Source organism: Periplaneta americana, chromosome 11, assembly GCF_040183065.1.
Source record: "Periplaneta americana isolate PAMFEO1 chromosome 11, P.americana_PAMFEO1_priV1, whole genome shotgun sequence".
Lineage (NCBI taxonomy): Eukaryota > Metazoa > Arthropoda > Insecta > Blattodea > Blattidae > Periplaneta > Periplaneta americana.
The window spans coordinates 80860587-80879108 of record NC_091127.1 but is presented as its reverse complement, the minus strand read 5'-3'; the positions used below and the strand labels follow the sequence as shown (position 1 = coordinate 80879108).

Here is an 18522-nt window from a genome sequence, read left to right as displayed (position 1 = left end):
TTGTGCCTGGAGATGCCAAAATTGGCAAAAACGTTAGCAACATGTTATTAACTTCAATGGATTTATTTATGTCTAAATATTTGTTGTTGTTTCTTTTTAAATACTGATAAATCATTTTGTCGAAAACTTATCAATAAATATTTTTATAAGGCATATTACTTTTTTAATATTTTGAACACTTTTAAAGTGTTAATTTTAAGAAAGTTTTTTTAAATCAATATTTATAAAAATCCTTTTCTGTAGCTTTATGTTTTTTCGGTTGTTTGGGAAAGGCAGACAATTTGTCTACGCAAGATCTATTTGATGGAACTCCACTCTTTTTCTCTATATTTTGATCTATTCAGAAACTTTAGAACTGATATACTGTAACACAATAATACTCATACCGGTAATTAGGAATATTTCTTTTACCTGTTTTATGTATCAAAGAATTAAGTATTTCTCGTCATTCCTCAGAGTTGTTTCCTTCAGTAAGACATCTGTTCAAGAGTTCCGTAATTAATTCAAAAAGTTTTTCAGATCCTCATTTTATTAGATTTGGTGCAATTTCATCTATTACTACTGCCCTTCCATTTCTTTGTTTTTAATGGCTCTTTTTTAGTTCTGTTGTTATCTGGACTGGTTTTCCTTGTATCACAATATTTCGTATGACTTCTCCTTTCTTATACTCTTGTCGGAATTCTGTTAATAACATTCTGTAATGTTCTTCCCATTCTTGTTTTGAAATTATAATATATCTGTATCTATATATGTTCAGTTTTAATGGTTTTTTGACACTTTCTACGAATCTCCATGCCTCTGACAATGGCTTTCCACCTATATAACTGTTTATTTCCACATATTTCCTTTCCCACATTTCATTTTACGAATATGTAGTTTATCCAATAATGGGTAGACTTTGCGTCATTCACCCAAGCATTCTCATTTTTTAGCGATATGCCGAAGATATAGTTCTTTTCACCTTTTCCACCATAGGATGCGAACTAGCGAACTATATAGGAACAGACAATGACGATGATGACAACGATGACAATGATGGTGATGACGATAATAATGATTAATGGAGAATATTGCTCCAAAATCTTCGTTGTCTCTGTATCAGATATATGAACTAGATATTCTCCTATAAACCACTTAAAAGCCTGAAGATATAATAAGTGCCACTTCAAAGGCTATAATATTATAGTACATTATGCAACGAGCCTATAATGATAGTAATTAAGACGCAAGTATGGATGTTTATGAAACGAGCGCAAGCGAGTTTCATAATATTCATACGAGCATCTTAATTATCATTATAGGCAAGTTTCATACGACTTTTTATGCTCGACCATATTTCTAACTTGAAATCATTCAGATGTATACATTTTATTTGTATCTGACACGATCGGAAGTGACCTTGTTCTAGGTCGTTAATTGTGAGATGTGCGCAGACGCGAAAGTATTGATTTTTTCCTAGGAACAATAATGTCATTGACCTTGATGTAATCCCGTTAAACTTGATATAACCTTGATTATTGAATTCGACATTGAAAAACGAGATGACAAATTGAATTCATTTGAATATTATTTACAATTAACTCTAATTATTATAGTAACAGAACATAACCTTCTGCGATAGTATTGGATTTCCAGCCTCCGTGACTTTTCGCTAATTCTCTTTCGATTGCATATCCGAGAATAATCGATACTTGCGGTTTTATAACGGTACAAAGCTGACTTGTCATTGGCTGAACACCTGTAAGCTGAGTTGTCATTGGCTGAACACCTGTACTTTAATGAGTAGGTGTACTTTAATGACATGCATTAAAGGACTGCTACCAGGTGTATAATTACTACATTTCGGCATGGTCGAGCATAAAAACTATTAAAGGTTGCCTATAAAGAGATCCAAAATAAAATCCATACACAATTCTGATTAACTTAAAAATCGAGAGAGTCTGTCAGGTACGTTTTTGTTTTGCCATGATTTCGCCCTGCATGAAGAAGAACTTAAATCAGAAAAAACTTCCACTGTATAATATAATAATACACTGACTAATATTTTGTGTTTCCTGACCACATTGTGGTAGCTCTGGACTGAAAATTATTTTCAAAACAGACAGGAGTAGGCTACATCCGGCACCGGGTTTCCCCTTCTCCCTTCCCCACCTTCATCATCCTCACCCATTCCCTAAAATACCAGTACACTTACACATACATTCTCCTAGTACACGACATAATTCTTCACAGATACACATCATGCATAACATGACCTGCCGAAGTGGTGTGCAACTTGAAAATGGATCACAGTCCTGCCATCTATCCGCAGTATGTGGAACTCGAATCACGTTAAGTGAAGAGAATAGGCATTAAACACACACACACACACACAATTATCAAGATAGTAAACAAGGTAGATGTAACACAAGAAATTTAAAGAAAATTTATGGGTGTAACATAATATACTTAACAACAACATTCAGTTTATTTGCAGAACAATTATATGGTAACTATTATAATAAATTTCTTCTACTGAATTCATACTGGTACCTTAAATGTTGTTGTTGTCAATGCTGAATTGTTGACAATAGAGTTATTAGTTATCTAACACTCCAATATTTTTCACTTAGGTATAGAGGAGGTGATATTCTTTTTGAAGGTTTCAAAGTGAGCATAGAGGTAAAAATATAATTCAGTTCTATTTAGAAGCTTCGCCAGATGATCATGACCCATAAGTAATTTGAATGTAGCAACTGTACTTTTCCGAGGGTATTCAGGAATTATGTCTTGATTCTTGCAAAGAATTTCCCATTTATTATTTATAGTTTATTTGGAATAATATTCAAAATTAATGTATATAAATTCTAAATTAATTAATTTTTTAACAGAGTAAAAAGGTAAATATGTTACTGCCTTTTGAGTGGTTTTGCTTTCTTTTAAGTGATGCAATGTAAGAGAAATGTAAAATTGTTTCTTCTAGTTTAATAACTACATTACATAGGTATGATAAATAGTACACTGAATACTTTAGTTGATCATAGCTTTCTTTACCTTATTTTCCGAACTAAAACAGCTTTAATCTCTAAGGAGGTTTTCCATCCTACATATGCTTCTGCCATTTTCACAATGTTCAATTGCTTCGTGCGCTCTGTAAATCGTAATATAAAATCACAGTTTCAAAATAAATGTTTGATAAAGATGCATATTATCCCTAATTCGAGGCAAATTTAGCCTCTTTACTTTAACATATCATCTCTGCGCCTCCGAAATCCACAAAATGGTACTGGTACATTATAAAGATGAACAACGATAATTCCCATGAGCACATAAAATCTGTTTACTCTTGTATGATATATAATATTTGGTCCAATATTGATATCTAAATTTCATTACCGGTATCTAAATTTAATTCTAAATTGTACGTCTTTTCTTTGTAACGTGTTGTTTGTGAAGAAGTTATAAATGAATGAATTATGGATTTTATGGTTACTGTACTAATGTGTTGGTTGTCATGGAAAACGCTTTCGGACAACGATCGAGAAAGCAAGACTAACAGTGCCCGCAAAGCTGAAAACACACATGACAATGTTGTATACGTCGTGTCGTTGACATAAAGACTGCTTGTGAGTGTTTCGAGATGTCGAGATTGATCACTCCCTAAGTCCCGAACAACAAGAAGCCTTGAATTATCACAGTTGTTTATACCTGACTGAACTTTTATCTACTTTGGCAACTGTTATATATGTATAAACAATCAAGTAGCCTATTTGAAACATCATCTCTACCTTTCAGTGTATAATAATCCGTTCCCCAGTCTTTATTTAATTACTAGACCCTTATTAAAAGGCTATGATTTTTTTTCTTTTTCTTATGGTTGAGGTCAAGTGTGCAATCTCAAGTAAAAAGATATTAACGTTATATTTTATGTTTCTTAGAAATGCAAATTTATTTGAGAATTGTTTTTTTTTATTTATATAACCATAGGTAATATCATATTATAATAGAACCAGAACATTTTGATAACTAAGATACTGTTCTGTTTTGTCTTTTTGTCTCTTTTAAACATTCATAATATTATTTATTTCAATGATGTATGTTATTCAAAGTTACGAAATCTTTCCACACCGACCAAATGCTATTTCGAGAATGATGAATGAGAATCGAAGTGCACGAGAATGACGAGACGAGATTCGAAAGACAAATGCAACGAACACAGTGAGTGAGAGCAGCAGTTAGTTTTGTTCATCTCTAGTACATTACTAATGCAATTACATAAAATTTTGAGTTTAGTAAAAGATAAATATCATTTTGTAATGAAAAGGACAATAACATTTAACAAGAATTTTCTAAACTTCATTTGTTACTGAATGGAAGATAATTAGTACGAATAATATTTATGGTACACTTAAATTGAATCTCGCAATGAAGGTATTTACATTTTATGTAGGTCTGAAAGTTTATGACTGAGTTCTTGTTTGTCAAAAGATTAAAAAGAGACTTATGAACACACTAAAACTTAATTCTATACCTTGTATTTGTTTTGTAAGTAGATATTTCTGTTTTATATCATCCATCACCATCTGAAGTTTCATCAATTGAATATCTTTTATTTTAAATGCAGTATGCAGTTTCGATCTCTCAACTGTGATGGGCAATCCATTATATATTTCCTGTAATAAAAAACCAATAGATATGTATATAAATAACAAATAATTAAACTATATAATTAGTAATACATTTTCTCATTATCTACATTAGGCCTATTATGCAGCAATTAAAGTAACAAATATATTAAATACTGGTAAAGGTTTGCCAACTAAATTTTCCATGGACACATGTTTCCAGATAACTTTTCTTTGTAATAAATACCTAACGTCTCCACTACAAGTTTCTTCTTAAACTACCGTATATGGTTTACAAGATGATAGGATGTCATCCTCGCACAGCAGGTCTGACAAGCGAGTATGTTATGCTTATCTGACCGGTCCCAATAGTTTTAAAACATTTAGGCCTATACTACATAAAATATAGAGGATCAGTGATAGCTCTCCCATAAGGAGTGCAGCTCTTCTTGAAATGTTAAAGGAAAGTTAAGGTACAGTACCGATATTGTATTTGAACATTTTTTAGGGAAATATGTACCATATACCTATTCTTTAAAGATATGCCTATACAAATAAATTCGTATTGCTGTTTAGATAGTTGCGTTCAGCTGTAACTGTCAAACTGTATGGTTCAAGCTATACCCTTCCCAGAAAAAATTGCGCATAGCATCTGGGTACTAAGCTGGCTGAGGAAGAAGTGGGAGGAAGCACTTTTGAATATGGCAAGTAAGGATCTGCACTCAGTGCAGCCCGTGGAGTTGAAGTTGCGGATCTGTTGCTGTTGTGCTCTATGCCAGATCTGGAAGAGTATGAATAGTGTCAAATAGGCTTACTTGCAAAGCATCAGTTTTTCATCGTTAACATTTGCAGAAAAGAGTGGAATTAAGAGTTTAGGCCGTAAGAATCCTTATATTATGTCAGACATCATCACTTAAAGAAATGTGACTTATTTTAGGAAATATAATCCTTCCATTTATTCTAAGCATAAGTTTTTGTGTGGTTGTCGTGAAAAAAAGGTGCTATTTTGCTTTCCATGCTTATTATTTGGAGGTGATTCAACTTGGACAAAAGCTGAAGCGAATGATTTTAGGCAAGAAAGTTAAAAAACACGAAGATTCTACAAATCATACGGTACTGGTATGAATAATGTTATTGGTTTAGCTATGTTAGAAAAAGCAAACATTGCACATCAGCTAAGCAATGCTTACAGACAGCAAACAAACACAATGACAAAGTGAGACAGAATTGATAAATTCTCTAAAAATTATTGATTGCGTCACGTTTTGCGGAAAATTTGAACTTCCATTATGTGGTCATGATGAAATGTCGCAGTCATCGAATCCTGGCATGTTTCGAGGATTGTTGGAATCTGCTGAAAAGTGAGATGAGTCTCTCAAAATTCATTTTTTGAATTGAAAGTGTCAAGGGAACTTCAAAGACAATCCAAAATGAACTCTAGAGTCTAGAGTGTATCCTCGAGGTGTGTCATGCTGAAACATGTGCTCAAGTCTAGACTGTATTCTCGAGGTGTGTCATGCTGAAACATGTGCTGAAGTCTAGACTGTATCCTCGAGGTGTGTCATGCTGCAATATGTGCTGAAATAAACAATCTCAATTTGTGTCAGTAATGTCATATGATACAGCTCACGTATCAGGTCATATGCAGCAAGTTATTGTTTTCCATTATGAATTGGGCAATGATGTGCATGAAAGAATTTTTTAAGCCAAAAGCCCAAAATGCTGAAGGATTAGCAGAATCCTGTCATAGTAGTTGAATATAGTTTTGAGTGGCGACAGTGACAACAAACTTATTGCCCAAATTTATAAATGAGTGAGGAGAAGAGAGGTTTGCAGACAGTGATTAAGTAACTATACAAATATACACAATTTTTTTTTTTTTAATTGCTGTGCACATCAGCTGAATCTAATTATAGAAATGCCGAAAAGGCAACAACATAGAATTCACAAGTAAGTATTTTTCAGCAGTTTCACAGTTATACGTGGTGCAATAACGGGGAGGTGGAGTAAGGGGGTAAGATTTAAATACGAGTAGTATAGCTTTTACTCTCCTAAAATATTTGATAGCTAAGAAGAACATCTGCTGAAAGTCCGTGGAATTTACAAACATTTATACTGCTCTAGAAAAAAATAAAGGATTCCATGGGAAAACACAAGTTTATTCACACTTATTGCAGAACTATTGAGAATTCTTTTGGTAATTCCTATTACATACATAAGCAACAACTAAGCTTAGTTTCTCAATGTTAAAGAAATCAAAATGCATCTGCGATCTATCATGACCCAGAAGAGGCTGAACCGTGTACTAGTATGTGTTCTACACACATACAAAGAACATTTGTATGCACTCGACTTGGACAGCTTAGTGGAAAAATTCAGTAACTAATGAATGTCAAGCTACAGTAATATTTTCGGAAAGTTGTAAGAACATAATCCTATGCACATTATACATTAATATCATATTGTTAGTTCGTACATTTGTGTGTGAATAAATATTCGTAAAAATAACAACAACAAAAAAAAATAGAAGTATAATAAAGAGTAAATAAAATTGATTAATGACGATAATATTGTATCATTCCTTGCCGCCTTCCTTTAGTTCACTAAATTTATAGTTTTAAGCTAGTTGATTGCATAACATATAGTTAATGACCCCCATCAGAATTATGGTAAGACTTGTCATGAATATTGCACAAGACAAAATTCTTACCCCTCCTCAAACAAATTACGTTGTTGCGCCACTGCTGCTATATCTGCATTTTTTCTAAGTCATACTCATGATTAGCTCTGCAGGATAATGTTTGCAAACGAATACCCAGAGAATCAAACACAAGATGGAATTTTAAAAACCGCTTAATTAATATCATCTTTGAAAATAAAGGATAATCTAAACTTCTGTTACTCATCAACCAGAAGAAACTCCTCCCATGAAGAAACGTAAAAGAACTCGCAATATCGCGTCTCTGGAAAAGAGATAGGTATGTGATACCATTTCTTATTAAGTAAAAGAGAGATTTGCTTTCAATGAACGTCTATTAGCAGTAAAATTGTTAAATTTCTACCTATTCAAAGACAATATAAATTATATACCTTCAATTTCCTTCACCCAAATTCGAAGCTTACTCTTTCTTATGTAAAGAACGTCTGAAAACTTAACCAAGATATCTATTTTACCGTGGATTCACATTATACGGAACATCAACGTCACAGACCATCACTGTCACCGTTCAATGCAAACTCATTCACATGATTTTAATGGCAAGTGACCGTCAGTTTGCTGGCGTCATCAAGAATAGATAAGTAGTCTATGCTCTCAAAAAATGTCGTAGCTCTTATGTGAGGCAATCAATTGCACTTTAATTTTTTGGATTCATTGTATAAATGTCTAATGAAAGCAAAGAAAAAATTTGGAATCAAAATCCTTTTTGGACAGTGAGAAATAGACATTGATGTATCAAAAGTTTATAAGCGGCAAACTTTTTTATTTTTCACGTTACAGGGGGGGGGGGGGGGGGTCAAAGCGAGAGAAATGTTTAGAAAGAATGGAAATTATTTTTAAAAGTGGATGATATTCAAAACCTGTACCAGTTTGCGAGTTACGGGGAGTTTAATGCAGAGGTTTGTGTGGTGGATGTTTTTATGCAGAGTGACAACTTTTATCATTGCTCCGACTTCAATTTTGTTTTCAAAATAATAACTGACTGCCTCCGTGATCTGTTGGTCAGCATGCTGGCTTCCAGATCAGGAGGTCCCGGGTTCGATTCCCGGGCTTGGCTCTCAGTAAATTTTTCTTGAAGAAGAGGAATTCCCTGGGTGTCTAGAGTCTGGAAATTTGTATGAATGTGAGTGTGATTGTGAGTGTGCCGGGTTAATATTAATTAACCAATCATCACAAATATAAAAATACATCAGGACTGTCACTGGGCAGTAACCTGAACACATGTTTCAGCGTCACATTGTTGACAAGTAACTCCATCTGTTAGCACAACCATCAAGCATCTAATAGATGCTATAGAGTTACCAACAACGAAAATAAATTTAAAAAAAAAAAAAAAATAATAATAATAATAATAATAATAATAATACGAGTAATAATGCTGCCAGATAAATTCAAATAAATTAGGTCCTTTTGCCTTCTCTTTCACCTACACTAATAATAATAATAATAATAATAATAATAATAATAATAATAACACTGCCAGATAAATTCAAATAAATTAGGTCCCATTGCCTTCTCTTCCACTTACACTAATAATAATAATAATAATAATAATAATAATAATAATAATAATAAAAAGGTAAAGGTATCCCCGTAACATGCCATGAAGGCATTTGGGGGGCACGGAGTAGAGCCCCATGCTTTCCATGACCTCGGCACTAGAATGAGGTGGTGTGGTCGGCACCACGCTCTGGCCGCCTTTTACCCCCGGGAAAGACCCGGTACTCAATTTTATAGGAGGCTGAGTGAACCTCGGGGCCGTTCTGAAAGTTTGGCAACGAGAAAAAATCCTGTCACCTCCTGGGATCGAACCCCGGACCTTCCAGTCCGTAGCCAGCTGCTCTACCAACTGAACTACCGGCCGCCAATAATAATAATAATAATAATAATAATAATAATAATAATAATAATAATAATGACAGTAATACAATAATAAATTCTTTCTTTTCTTTTTTCTCAATTTCAAATAATTATGCTATACTAGTGTTTAATCAACATAGATGTTATTTATATACTGTACTAGGAATATTTTAATTACATTTAAAAACTCATAATTAACTCGAAAACCTTAAGCAATGGAAATATTTTGAACACAAATTTGGAATCAGACCGATGATTTCTATGAGAATCCACAGTTCTAACAGATAAAAGTTGTCACTCTGCATAAAAAAATCTGCCATGCAAACCCCCACATTAAACGTGCCGTAACTCGCAAACCGGTACAGGTTTTGAACATCAGCCACTTTTAAAAGTAATTTCCATTCTTTCTAAACATTTCTTTCGCTTTGACCCCCCCCCCCCCCCCCGTAACGTGAAAAATAAAAAAAGTTTGTAATTTTTTTCTCACTGTCCAAAAGAGATTTTGATTCCAAATTTTGTCTTTGCTTTCCTTAGACATTTATATATGAATCCTAAAAATTACAGTGCAATTGATTGTTGTAGGAGCTACGACATGTTAATGTTTAACAGTGCAGCTAGAGTCTAGCTCTAGCAGAACAAACCGTCCACATACAGGTTCTGTCACGTCAAAACATTCCTCGAGAATCCCAGATGGTCAGTACCATTGAAGGTCCATGACGTTGCCTGTATATGTGAACGCTACCATATAAAATGCGTTGTGCAATATTTTGATGTAACGCTGCTGGTCTATGATGTGACAATGACGTTCCGTATAATGTGAATTGAGCTTTATATGAAAAACAAGAATTTCATATCTCAGGGCTTATGAAAATGTACGAAATAACGTTGGATACAGGGATCGGAAATTTTTCTACAGAAGTGTTCACTTTCCTCAGAATAATAATGAAGAGTGTGATCTCAAACCTCACACAGTCCATTTGGCTATTTTTATGATTTATACATTTGTATATGATTAAGTCTGAGCCCTCTGTCATTATATTTTAAGCTTGTTTTCTTCCATAACAATGGTTGTCTAAAAGGTTGTGATATTTTGCACGTCACTTGAAAACTCACTTAGTCCGTAGAACAGTGGATTAAAAAACTAGCCCAGTCCTTTCATAAAAATGGACTTAACGCGGAATCATTCTCTTCAATTATTACCAGTGGTGTAGTTGAGCCCCATGTATTGTGGGTCCCTATCACTACGGCATGGCGCGTCCTCAGGTTGCGGATCGGATCAGATATGGAGGGTAGCTGTGAATATATTGAATAAGCAGTCGCGGACAGCCGATGAGGGGTGGTCCTCCAGCTTGGTTGGGCGAAGGGCTAACAACTCATCACTGTAAAAAACAGCTTGTTACGAAACCTTCAAATAAACCTGGGAATGGAACTGATTCTCTGGTATGACCACAGTAAAGGAATAAGGTTTTGAGATTTGGTACTTGGAATGTTACAAGTCTATATAGAACAGGAGTGGTAACATTAGTAGCAAAAGAACTAGCTAAATATAGAATAGACTTTGTAGGAGTACAGGAGGTTAGGTTAGATGGGAACGGCATAACACAAATAGGAGATTACTTGTATTATGGGGAAGGAAACGATAATCACCAATTAGGAACAGGATTCTTTACTCATAAAAGAATAAAATCAGCTGTAAAAAAGGTCGAATTTATCAGTGATAGGTTATCGTATTTAGTACTTAAGGGTAGATGGTGCGATATCGTAGTTTTAAATGCTCACACCCCTACAGAAGAGAAAGACGACCATATAAAAATAGCTTCTATGAGGAATTGGAACAGACTTTTGATCAGTTACCTAGATATCACATGAAAATTTTATTGGGGGATTTCAATGCTAAAGTAGGACGGGAGGATATTTTTAAACCGACTATTGGAAAAGAGAGCCTACACGTAACTAAACGACATTTCATACAAGTTGAGAGGATGCGAAGACATTTCTTTCCCCTTGTATTTGCCCTGAGTCCGTCAGTGACAGACCAGTAGCTGTTATCTCTTATACCTGCATTCCCCCAAACTGTACACACAAGAAAATAAAATATTAAATGAAATGCATTAGTGAATATAAAATGCAGTGACACAGATGTCTGACGATTATATGTTTGAGTATATTTTAGTGTTGTTCTTACAATATTTTCAACTAATAATTAATTAAGTTAAGGAATGTTAGTTTGTATTATGAAGTCGGGGGGAGCGACACAGTGCACACTGTCCCTTTGTGTATGCTGTAGAGTAGCAACTAGCGGTGGAGAAAACATTTATCTTCTGCTTGCAGAAGCATTTTAATGTGCCAGTTGATATAAACGGCAATAAAATGAAATATGAACGGTTAGTATAGACTTTTGAAATATAGTTTACCGGTAAACAGTTTCGATAATAAATTTGTCACTATGTTGAAAGTCAATTAGTCGAACGTTTGTGAGCTGGACAATAGCATTTTCCCCTTCACTGATGGTAGAGAGTGTGAGTAGAGGGGAAAGCCTATCAACCAAACTGAAATGGGAATTAGTAATGATAATGGAGTTAGGTTAGTCAACTTTACCACATCAAAAAATTTAATTGTCAAAAGTACAACATTCCCCCATAAGGATATACTTAAACTTCTCCAGATGGAGTGACACATAACCAGATAGATCACATCTTGATAGATAAAAGAAGACATACTAGTATAGTAGACATTCGAACCTTCAGGGGGGCAGACTGTAATTCTGACCATTATTTGGTAATTGGAGAACTAAGAGAAAGAATATCAGTAGCCAAGCAAGTAGAGCAACAAGTTAATATTAGAAGATTCAATATTCCGAAATTAAAGAACGAGGAAACTAAGCAACATTATCAGGTCGAAATTTCAAATAGGTTTGCCATATTAGCAAGTTCCGACGAAGTTGAGGAAGAGTTAGATGTTAATAGCATGTGGGAAAATATCCGAGATAATATCAAAATTGCAGCTGAACAGAGCATAGTTATTATGAAACTAAGAAAAAGAAACCGTGGTTTGATGAAGATTGTTGCATGGTAGTAGAAAGAAGGAAACAGGCAAAATTGAAATTCTTACAGGATCCAGTTGAGGCGAATAGAGATAATTATTTCAATAAAAGACGGGAAGCAAATCGTACACTTAGGAATAATACACTTTTTTTATTATTATTGATATAGGCTACAGTAAGTATGGAAATATATTAGTTTGAAGAAGTTAACCATACAATGACTCTAAAACGGATCTTTATACACACAATAACTCAAAATTCACCATTCATTAATTCACGATTGATTGAATGAATTTAAAATTTGTTGCATAGAAATAAATATACTATTGTTTCTTACCCACATGGCGAAGTCAATGTATAATGTGATTTATCCTATCTCTTTACAAGTTCTTGAAAGCCAGCAGCAAAGAAGTCTTTTGGCTGCTTTCACAGCCAACAAGTGACCTCTTGGGCTACAGAATCATCATTTTCAAAATGGTAGCCACCCAGATGATTTTTTTAGGGGCCCGAACAGATGAAAATCACTGGGGGCTAAGTCAGGACTGTACGATGGATGTTTCAAGCATTCCCAATGAAATGTTCACAACAGCTCCTGCGTTTGTCTGGCTGTGTGTGGGCGGGCATTGTCATCCAGAAAAATACGCCCGCTGTCAGGAGTCCAGGTCGTTTGTGGCGAATGGCCTGTCTCAGTTCCTGCAGAGTGGTACAGTACGACGAGGCACTCACAGTCTGACCGTGAGGCTGAAATTTCAGCAGTATCACTCCTTGCATGTCCCAAAACATGGTCAGCATAACCTTGCGGGCTGATGGAATCATGTTGAATTTTTTTGGATGGGAAGACAGGATGTTTCCATTCCATGGAAGATCGTTTGGTTTACGATTGAAAGTTGTCAACCCACAACTCGTCCTCTGTAACAATTCGCCATATGAAGTCCTCTCCTTTCTCACTGTACCAATTGAGGTGCTGCAAGGAGAGGCTCCATTTTGTGTTCCGTAGACAACTGGAAGGGGACCCACCATACACAAACTTTATGAAACTTCAGCTGCTCATACATGATGTTGTAAGCAGTTCCATGCGAACAACCTACAGCATGGGCTACATCACCAATCATCACAGGCCGGTCATTATGTGGCTTCAGTTGATACCTCTGCACAACAACCAGGTCGCTCCTGATCTCTGACACGGGACTCATTTCGCCTTGCACTTCTTCTGTAGACAGTGTTTTGGCCCACAAAAAACGCACAACCGTGCTCTGTTCTTCTATTTTGCACACTCATGCAGCACACCCGCCACCTTGCACTGGCTGCCACTGACTGACAGTGGGCCGCGGATACCGTACAGTCTCTACTGTCTAGCATACATATGCTGCTATCTGCTGGCAAAATATGCGCGCAGAATTTAAAATTGTATTCGGTAAACCGATGTTTGCGACTTATTTATTGACTTACCCTCGTATATTTATTTTCAGGTTTAGGTGAACAGAATACGTGGAGGGAGCTACCACATGACTGGCGAGGACAAAATGGTTTTTCTGACTACATAGTAAAGAAGCTAAATTTAATGAACTGTACTGATGATATTATGCTATTGTAAGGAATATTAATGACAATTTATATGGAGTGTTTAAAACATTGGACTGAAAGTAATCGAACTCTTAGGAAAGTTTTAGCTAAGAACAGTCAGTGGTTGAATTTATTGTACTGTAACTTTCCCTGCAAATATGTTAAATGCAATTAGACATTGTGAAATACCAGTATCTTGTCCTGAACTGATACCTGGTCCCAGCAGAGGAAACTTTGAAGAGAGCAGCAAGAAATGTAAGAGATAAAAAGTGGAGGCATTATTAGTAAGTAGAAATAGACACAAATTAACTTACACTGGTCAGAATAACTGATAGGAGATGGGTAGTAATTAAACAAACTGAAACATCGGTCCCAAGACTCTGTAAAACTCTACTTTAACATTATTCAAGGAAAATAAAATCACTGGTATGAGGCTCAAACCCGCTCCCCTCCACATGACGCGTAGATTTGCTACTGAGCTACTAAGATGAGACAGACGGTATGGTATTTCAATATCCTCACAAAGATCCAAATTTTGATTTTACTACAAGATTTATATCAATTTATTATTTATAACAAATTCATATTCTTCGCATTCTTTCAAGCGCATTCCAGAACAGGTTATGATAACACTCAAAATAGAACGAATTTCAATAACTCCATTAGTGATAGCTTGTGTATCAATGTTCTAGGTCTCTGAGCGTGCACAGTGTCTTGTATATGTGACTTAGAATATTTATTACTTTTTATGGTATTGTACAATATATGGAGAGAGTAACAGAAAGAAAACTTAAAACTTTTCTTTCGAATGAGCAAGCAATATGAATTATGAAATGCAGAAACTTTTGAAAATACGTATAGCAAATACAAGGAAAGAACAATGAATGAAACATTATTATTATATGGACAGAGAAACAGAAAGTAAACTTTAAACTTTTCTTTCGAATAAGCAAACAATGCGAATTATGAAATGCAGAATCTTTTGAAAATACATATAGCAAATACAAGGAAAGAACAATGAATGAAACATTATTGCAATTCTACATTTAAATTTCTGGAGAGGTGGCGGTGCACAACTTCTAATCACTAGATTTTGCAACAATATGCCTGGGTTAAATCCCAAATCTCTCCGCAGTGCATCTGAAGAGAAGGCATATGTCACTGTTGATAGTGATTCGTTTGCGGACAGGGACAGTAAGCCTGGCGGCCCCCTTGGTGCTATTCCACAGGAGTAGACTATATGCCGGCATTGTGTTTCCCCTTCTCCCTTCACCCCCATATTCACTCATTCCCTACACTACACTTACACATAAATTACTTACCCTAGTACACGACATAACTCTCCACATATACACATCATGCACAGTGTGGTCTGACAAAGTGGTGTGCAATTTGAAAATGGGTCACTGTCCTGCCATCTATCCGCAATATGCGCAACCCGAATCATGTAAGTGAAGTGGGTAGGCATTGGACACACACAAACACACACACATTTAAATTTCCAATAATCACCTTATAATTTTCCCATGTTGACTCATATTTGGAGGTAATAGAATCATGGATCTTCTCTTCTTCTGCAGTTCTCTTTCGTTCCACATCCAGCTCTTTAAGTAAACTGTTTTTGTGCTCCTTCAGTAGTTCCAGTTTACTTGTTTCACTAAAATAAAATAAATGTCGTTTATATATTAAAAAAATGTATTGCAGTGATAGCCATTTTAGGACAGAGGTAAAGGATTTGCTCCTGGTCATAGCTTCAAATCTTCGTAGACAGTTTCATAATTTGGCCCCATATTATTGAATGGACGTTTTTCAATATGCACTTCGAAGTGTCTTTCGCAAAACATAGGTATACTAAATGGTACTAAAGATGAATTTGAAACACTTACTACAGACATTTTTAGAATTCTTTATTAATTTTTTACCTGAATTGCCTGGGCCTCAACATCCCACTACTAAGTATTATAAAGCCCGGAATTTAAACAATAACTGCAGAAATAATTATAGATCTTCTAAAAATCCAGTCCGGAAATAAAAAACAGAGAGAAAAATCGGGAACGCTATGAATATGAGCTTGCCTAGTATAATTTGTATAACCAAAGACATAAAATTGCTCATAAAATAGAAAAAATAATAAACCTCAACCTTGTAAAATTCCAATAACAGCAATAAGTGAATATTTTGAAAATATTTTTTCTGCAGAAAGCAATAATGCTCCACTTCTTCTTACAGTTACAAATGTTGAGTTACCTCCTGATGTTTTAGTTTCTGAAGAAGAAGTTATTGTATGGATGTGAGACCGAGGCTATGAAAAAAAAGATGAATCCCACATCACGGCGGCGGCAGAAATAAAATAACATTCATGAGGTGGACAGCAAAATACACTTGACAGGGTCATAAAACAGAGAAAAATATTATCGGAGGTTAAAGTTGAACCAGTTTTTGACTAAACTCACCATTATAGGAATAAATGGAGACCACATGGGAGAGAATTTCTAAAGAGAGATAACCAACTTAATTTTCAAATAGCAACCAACAGGAAATGGAGCCAAGGTCGCCTTATTAGAAAAATAACGGATAGACAATGGGACTGGAAGAGGCCGCTAGGCTTAGATCCTTGGATGATGATGATGATGATGATGATGATGATGATGATGGCACAGTATTAACCATCAGTTTATTCTCATTATTAAAATTCAACAGACACCAAAGTTTTATCTGTATATATTATATTTTATGTTACAATTATTAGCAAAATAAATACTACTACTACATACTACTACATTTACATTAATAATACTTCGAATTCAGATTGGGAAGTTGCAATTATTGCAAAGGTTGTGTTCATATAAATTATATAAATTAGGTCTATTAAATAAATTTAATGTAGCTTACTACTTTTCTTACTACACATAGCTTATGTCTTCTTTGTTTCAAGCAGAGGAAAATTGCTAATTTTGATTTCAACACTTTTCGCATCTTCACACATACTAGATACTACTTACAATCCAACAACAATTACTGAATAGTAGGATTTCTCAAAGGATCCCCAGTTGGTCCCTTTTGTTGCTAGAAGAACTTTGCTGCACAATCCACCCCAGTCATTAAAGATGCGTGCGGAAATTTGTAGGCTCGCAATTGTCACATTTTACATTGACTTCGCCATGTGGGTAAGAAACAATAGTATATTTATTTCTATGCAACAAATTTTAAATTCATTCAATCAATCGTGAATTAATGAATTGAGAATTTTGAGTTACTGTGTGTATAAAGATCCGTTTTAGAGTCATTGTATGGTCAAATTACTAATATAGTTCCATACTTACTGTAGCCTATATCAATAATAATAATAAAAAATTAATACCAAAAGAAGATAATGCGAATTTGTGTTTCGTGTCCAAATCCACAGCAAAACTTTAGTGGTAGCTATGTAATAAAATATGATATAGCATTTTGATTCTCTTACCTCTAATCATCGTCATTTTCTTCTAAGTGAATCACAAATCGCTCTTGGTTGCTGTTCCTGTCGTGCTTCATGTAATTCTATTCCATTTTAATTGCATGTTGAACACAGGAGGACCGATTGTTGCAGCTCCATGACGCAGAAGTTGACACTTACTAGCTCTCAGAGTCGAGGTAATATTGTTTTCCCTAACATAAGACTTTAGTTGGGCCCAGATCATTTTCAAAGGATTTAGAATACAGTGGTATGGAAGAAGTCATAACATATGTATCCATATGAGGCTGCGAGCTCCTGCACTGCATATTTCTTACTAATATTGGCTGATTTCATTTCCTGCAACGTAACTGCCTTGATGGATATGGGGTTAGGAACAGTAATATTATTGTGCCTTATAAAGTTAATTATGTCTTTAACATTGCTGTTCATTGTAGGAAATTGAATCAGCTGCCGCAAATGATACCTTGCATTGTCAATCACAATTACAAATTTTCGATCTCGTGGTAGGTTTTCTAAAAGATGGTTTTTGAACCAGTTTTCGAAAACTTGAGCTGTCATTTCGTCATGGCTATCAGCTTTTCAATCCCCAATGTTCTTAGCCGACAAAAGAGACAAGTTTCCACCCACACCTCACTGCTTCCCGTGTGCAATACCATGATGCGCTAGCCTCTTGATGTTGGTGTCTTCAGGATGAATTTGCAGATTCCATCATCCCACCCTTTCTTCACATCATGGGCATCAAACCACGATCCTCTGAACACAACTTACGAAGATGTTCTATGAATCTGTAATGCCAGGCAATTATTCGTGCAGATTTCATTACAATTTGTTTCTTCTTCAAAGTGTGGAAATAAAACCCGAGTTTTATTAGAAGCTGTTGCAGCGTAGATTTTTCATAAGGAAAATCAAACACATTTTGTAAATTTTTTAGTAGTTCTGCAACAGTTGGTGGCTGGCCTTTTTTTAAAAAAACTTATACATCTCACGCCTGATCACCAATCAGCCAGTACAAAAAAAAAAAATAATAAATAAAGACTGCCTTAACAACCAAAATCTTTTTCCCACAGCTGGAATGGAATCTGTTAAGTTGTTAAGTGTCGTGGAGAGGCCTGATGGAAGATCACACATATACTGATGTAGGCACTCCATATGGTTATGTTAGATTGTAGGTTACTGGGAGAACAAAATGAAAACAATGCCAGAAATCACTCTCCAAATATTAAATCTTCTCAGATACATAACTGCTCAAGCATATCTAGACGTAGGTTGTTAAGGG

General features: G+C 35.1%; 1 protein-coding gene across 1 annotated transcript in view; it reads right to left on the bottom strand.

The window, feature by feature from the left end:
- The window catches only part of LOC138709142 (uncharacterized), a 71747-nt gene extending 55310 nt beyond the window's left edge, over positions 1-16437 (bottom strand). The window contains exons 1-3 of the mRNA XM_069839678.1: positions 15302-16437; positions 4511-4652; positions 3034-3130 (exon numbers count right to left, since the gene is read on the bottom strand). Of these exons, the coding sequence (XP_069695779.1) occupies positions 3034-3130; positions 4511-4652; positions 15302-15538 (476 nt within the window). The 5' untranslated portion in view covers positions 15539-16437. The remainder of the gene's footprint in view (positions 1-3033; positions 3131-4510; positions 4653-15301) is intronic.
- Between the last annotated feature and the right edge of the window lie 2085 nt (positions 16438-18522).